Source organism: Gopherus flavomarginatus, chromosome 1 (assembly GCF_025201925.1).
Source record: "Gopherus flavomarginatus isolate rGopFla2 chromosome 1, rGopFla2.mat.asm, whole genome shotgun sequence".
NCBI lineage: Eukaryota > Metazoa > Chordata > Testudines > Testudinidae > Gopherus > Gopherus flavomarginatus.
Genome location: NC_066617.1, coordinates 16262315 through 16268314, shown reverse-complemented (window position 1 = coordinate 16268314; position 6000 = coordinate 16262315). Strand labels below are relative to the sequence as shown.

The window sequence follows — 6000 nt, the reverse complement described above, 5'->3', positions numbered from 1 at the left end:
CATTCTTTAGGATGTCATGGCACTATGCATTGCCAATTAAAGGCTGTGTTGTGACTCTTATCCTAATGTCTATATTCTCACTCAGCCGGGTCTCACTGGGTCTCAATTATGCTTACTATGGTGTCCTGGGTGTCAGCCATACATGGGCACAGAAAGATGTGTGAAAGATTTACACAGAGTGCCTGACTGAGAATGTTGGATATGTTCACAAGGATAATTTTATGGCCATACAAGGTGTCTAGAATCCAACAGGTGGTATTCATTCTGCCAAATGAGGTGGTACAGGGGGGAGAATATTTCCATCATTCATACTTCCCCTTCCAGACATGGCAAAGCAGCACACTCAGAAATGAAATCTACAAATCTGAATCATATAAAATATTATGCAGAGCAAGGTGATTTTTTTGGTTCTGTTCAATATAATATTTTCTGTTTCTTCTGATGTTGAGATTAATCAAACCATTTATCAGTGGGATTAGGAAAGAGGAGGGGGATATTAGGAAAGCAAATGAGCCAAAGGAACTACAAGCGAGCCGAATGGCCAAGGGAAGGCGTAAGGCTACATTCCTCTTCATTAAGTAGGCACACTGGACTGCAGGTAACTTTTACTCTCGGTAATTTTTTAAAAGAGGTAATGTTTTTAATGGAGGAGTTCAGTGGAATATTGTTAAGACTGCTGTCCAGCTGAGAAATTAAACACAGCTATTACTGACGGAGGCATAATGGGGGGAGAATTTTCTTAGCATGTCAGGAAGAACTGCAATCCAAGAACCATGACTGTCCCACTGAGATGATGCACCGCTCAGACCCTGAGCAATTCCACCATTTTATAAAAGATGTTACTAGTTAGCAAAGTGTCTTTTCACTGTCTGTACAACTACCCTGCATGCACCTACCTCCATTCTCTAATAATTTCCTTATACTTACTACATACTTCACACTTAAAATAATGTTTGCTTATATTTTTAATTGTACAATGTATGGATCTGATCCTACAGCCCTCATCCACATAAGTAGTCAATAGAACTATTCACTCATGAACATGGGCTTGATGAAATGGATTCTTATATTTCAGTAATTATCATGATTCTGTGTAGAAATTAATCTATGACCTGATGTATGACTAAAGGGGTTGCTACATGTGAAATAGACAAATATTCAAATAGAGGATTGGAGAGGTTAATATTGTCCTGGGGCAATGGTATTGACACCCTGTCTACCTCTGTCTGACCAAAAAGAGAATTATCATTAATTCCTCTCATGGTCTTTAAGTACAGTACCTCCAGAAGAATGTTATGACCCTCCCTTATGAGTGCTACAAGAAGACTTCTGAGAATAGACCTCCTCAATCTAGCAGAAAAAGTTATAACAAGATCCAATGTCTTGGAAGCTGAAGACAAACAGTGAGAGTGGATTCTCTAGTACTTGAAGTCTTTAAATGAAGGTTGGGTGTCTTCTTACAGGCATGCTCAAACACAACCAGCAGTTACGGACTTCATGCAGGAATTCTTTGGTGAAAGTCTATGGTTTGTATTATTCAGGTGGTCTGACTGGATGATCCTAATAACCCCTCCGCCTGCCTCCCTCACCACCCCCCGGCCTTAAAATATATGAATTTTCTGAACATTTCCTTCAAGGTTTACTTTAAGCAATTCCTTCCTGATTTAGCAACCTTTGATATCTCATGCTTAAATGGCAACTCTTTAATATGCACCTCAAGCTTCAGAAAGAAACATTTTGTAATTTCAGACTGCAAGAGCCATTGCCTGTTACTTCCCCCATATCAAAGACAGCAATCTTCAAGATGCATGTTTGAAGAGCATATATGGTTGATCAGGATGTACAATCTGTACAGCCTTATGCCCCAAGTAGTGATCACTCAAAACTAAAACCACAAAAGGATGAGCAGTGACCAATTTTCTAAGTATTATCTACCTTTTTATAGAAAAACTGAGGAACAGCGAGGCAAAGAACTAAATTTCTTAAAATAGCTGTTAATTTTTGGATGGCCAGTTTGAGACAAATTAGGATCAGATATTCAGAGCCAACGAGCAACTGCAGCTTGTATGCACTTCAACTGCACATGAGTATGCTGTGTTCCCCTGAAGATAAGGCCCCACCTATCAAGTTGGACACCCAAAAATGGAGTTACCCAAATTATCTGACACTCTGGCAAGTTCGTAACAAATCTAGGAAGAGAACCCAGGTTTCCTAGCTCCATAGTCACTGCATCAAGCTGCCTCCTATCACTAGAGGGGGTGAAGCACCAAATGAATCCAAAATCCAGGGCCAATCCTTTCCCCATCAAAGGCAGAGATTTTGGCCACTGGATGCAATAGGAGCAGAACTGAGTCCACATTTAAACACAGGCTTACTTCACTGTATGAAGCCACAGCTGATTGTTTGAGACTTATACTGAAGGAATAAAACTCAGTTTCAAATATGAAACTGGTTTCTGAAGTGCCCCATTTCTGCAAATTTCCTGACTACATCTGCACTCTGAAAAACATGACTTCATTTCACAGTGCTGTCACGATTTAGAAAAAAACGAATGACATCCACATTTGTTGGTAAATTGTTTAGCCAACATAATGAGTTAAATCTATTTTTTCTTTAACGTGAAATACACTATTGGTGGTCTTTACTGAGAAAAAAATATTTTTTCTCAACCTTCTCTTCTATAAAAACAACAAAAGTGTTCTCAAAACAAAGTAAATTTACGAAGGTAAAGTAATTTTTTTTGTTGTTGTTTCCCTACAACTACGGAAACAACTGTGCTTTAAAATGTGTCTAAGCAGGAGAGATACTTGACATTTTGACTGCACAAGAGTTAAATTTGTAGGATGTACTAGCACATGAGTGAAAGTCTTACAATTTCAGTAAACCTCAACGACTTGGGTGAGCACAATCCTCAAGAATGGGGATTTGATTACTCAGATGTACACAGACCCTGACTTGCTTGAATCAGGGCATTTGTACAAACATCTAGCTTGAAATCTAAAGATGTTGTATCATATAACACAGGCCAATGTACCATGTCACCATACCAGAATGAGTTCCTAAAATTTGTATTTATTAAACCAATACACACATTGAATCAGCATCTCTTCTGTTGTTTCAAATGAATATAAAAAGCAGGTAATTCTTTAAATTGATGGCCGTTGAATAGCTACTCTATTATTTGGCCTTAATTAGCCAAATTTCTTGTTTTTAATTTCATCTTACACTTCATGGTTCCTCAGTCATCATCTTGCTGATTTCTTTTCTGTCAAGGAAACAGGAAAATTCATATCAGTGTTAGATACACTTATCTTAAATAAGGCACCAACCTAACATTACATATATTTTCCAAAGACTGACACTAGGATGTGGCAGATTCTGTTCCCTATTGGAAACCACCACAGGTTTTTATTTACAATAGGGAACAAAATCTGTCACATCCCAATGTCAACCAATACAAATGCTCCCCTAAATAAGAACTCTGGAAAACTGAGAATTACAGCTGAGGTAATACCAACATTCACCATCAAAGAAAAAACTGACCACATAGGTGCATCTTGCATTGGATCCTGAAACTGGAAAGTCTCTAGGTGTGACAAGCTGCTGGTTGTACCACCCTGCAAAGCAGATGACCTACCACTAAGAGTCTAGGTTTTCATAAGGCTCATCACTATCTAGGTATCTAGGCAGCTTGATGCAAAACTTCCCTATTTGACTTTCACACGAGAAAGACACAGATCTCAGCAATAGGTGCACAACAAAAACCTATACAGATTAGATAGTGTTCCCATCAGAAACTGCCTGAACGAGAGATCCTGAATGTTAGCTTGCTGAAGATAGTACATTAATCGGATTAATGGGCTTGGCTTGTTGCTTAGGCTTTGGGGAAGGCTGCACTTGCAAATTTTTCATAATGCACCCCCCTCCCACTCAGTGGAACACATATTAAAGGTTTTCTTCTGGCCCTGGGACAATGCAATCTATTTTCCTCTTAACTCTTTTTAGGGCACCTCATGATGAGACGGAAATGGGTTCTGCAGTCCCTCTAGCAAGCTTCTCAGCTAGCAGCTGAAAATGCCTGCATCATAGGCTAGTGCAACAAGTTTCGGATAAGCCTCAATATCATGGATTCGAAATGCAAATTCTGATCCTTCTAGCTCATAGCTGAACTTCACAATACATATTACTAGCAGACAAGAGAGTCACTGTTAGGTCATTACCAAAGCCCCTAACACTGCCACCCTCCTGTGAACGTTTCTGAGAACTGAAGTTATTCCATTTTACACTCCTATACAGTCAGGACCTGCGAAGTTGCATAGCTGGAAAGGTGACTTCAGGTACTAATAATTAGTTTTGGTTTGAGCATAAGAAGATCGTGCTCTTCAAATCCTCACTATAAAGTGCCACTCAACTCATGGCTCCTCGAGTATATTTCTCTACCGAGAGGATTCACCAAAACAGAAATTTTTAGCTACGTTTTTGTTAATGAGACTTCAGAGTACACCATACTGAGGGCCTATTTATCCCTAATACTGTGCCCAAGGGCCAATGAGTAATTAACCTTCATTAGAAGGGCAGTACAGAGATTAATTCAAACCCTGATATTGTGGGCTGCCTACCTGAGGACTAGAGTACAAGTTGGCTAATGAGCAGTGCTAGTCAGGAATTTTCCATCAAAAATGTATTTTAAGGATAACTGTTGATGACTAATATTGAGGATACTTGGAGTCTTATAGATGGCTGATGGCAAACAAATCCTTGGGCTTTACCTGCCTGCAAAATCTCGGAGACAGAGCATTAGATCTTTCACTATTGGTAAGGAAGAAAGGAAGAGATTTGTGCTGCTACAAAAGGCGTATAATTAGAAGTAATAGGAGGAAATTGAAAAGGGGGAAGTTACAATGGATGTAAAAAGATTTCTGATAGCAAGTACTATTAGACTGCGGAATAGTCTTCCAATGGAAGTGGGGAACATTGCAAACTAGACTGGAAAAAGCACCAATTTGCTTTTATTATATATAATCATCCAGAGAATAGAGACAATCTTTGCCCTGAAGAAGGACTTCAGTCTAAGACAAATAACATGTGAAAAGTGAATCTCACAGCATGTGGCACTGTTCTGAAGCCTGTAATTTGGATTATTTGTGTTGACCTACAAAGTTGTGAGTGGTTGGCGGTTTGACCACCTGAGAGACTGCTGCTGCACAGAGCACTACTCTTGGTTAAAATCTTTCAAACTGCCTAGAGTGGTTGAAAGGAGGAAAAAGGATCATTTCAGCTATGAACATGTCATGTATATTTGTTGAAAAAAGAACTGAGAAATTAAGTTTGCTTGAAGTAAAAACTGCTTAAAGTGTTTAAAGCTTCTTGTGACGTTACAACATTCTTTTGGTATTAAAACAAATTAATTTTTTTAGCTTTCAGCCATTCAAATAGCACATTTCCACTTAGCCTATATTTATCTTTCAACAAAAAAGTGCGCATGTGTTCCAGTAACATTTTCATATTCTATATTATGCAGTAGCTTTGCCTAAAGTAAGGTAATAATAAAGTGACAGTTTGTTCTTGGTTATTACAAGTAAAAACAATAAATCAGTCCAACAATACACACACATACACACACCTCTCTCTCTCTTAAAAAAAAAATCTTTATTTTACAAGCCGAATGCTGTAATCCTTTTATATCAGAATACCATAATTCTATGTGCTTTAGTGCACCTGTCTGACAGACTCCATGGTCAGAAATCCCTCCATTGCAGTTTGCTTACCAGTTTGAGAAAATCAACTAGTTTGTGAACATCTTCTCCAGTAGAAAGATCTACAAAGTCCTTGGGCAATCGGTAGCTCAGATAAGGGCTAGGCTGGACGGTCACTTTGCTGTTTGTACAGCGGAATGCTGGATAGTCCTTAGAGAAAGACAGGTTAAAAAAAACCTTAAAGTGTCTAACTACAATTAAACACATTCATTTTTTTCAACTACTGGTAACACCGTTTCAATTG

At 38.6% G+C, this 6000-nt stretch overlaps 1 protein-coding gene across 2 annotated transcripts in view; it reads right to left on the bottom strand.

Moving 5' to 3' along the window:
- Positions 1-3052: 3052 nt before the first annotated feature.
- The window catches only part of CDC123 (cell division cycle 123), an 82874-nt gene continuing 79926 nt past the window's right edge, over positions 3053-6000 (bottom strand). For both annotated transcript variants that reach the window (XM_050936984.1, XM_050936985.1), the window contains 2 exons: positions 5769-5906; positions 3053-3265 (listed from right to left, as the gene is read on the bottom strand). In XM_050936984.1, the coding sequence (XP_050792941.1) occupies positions 3239-3265; positions 5769-5906 (165 nt within the window). In that variant the 3' untranslated portion in view covers positions 3053-3238. The remainder of the gene's footprint in view (positions 3266-5768; positions 5907-6000) is intronic.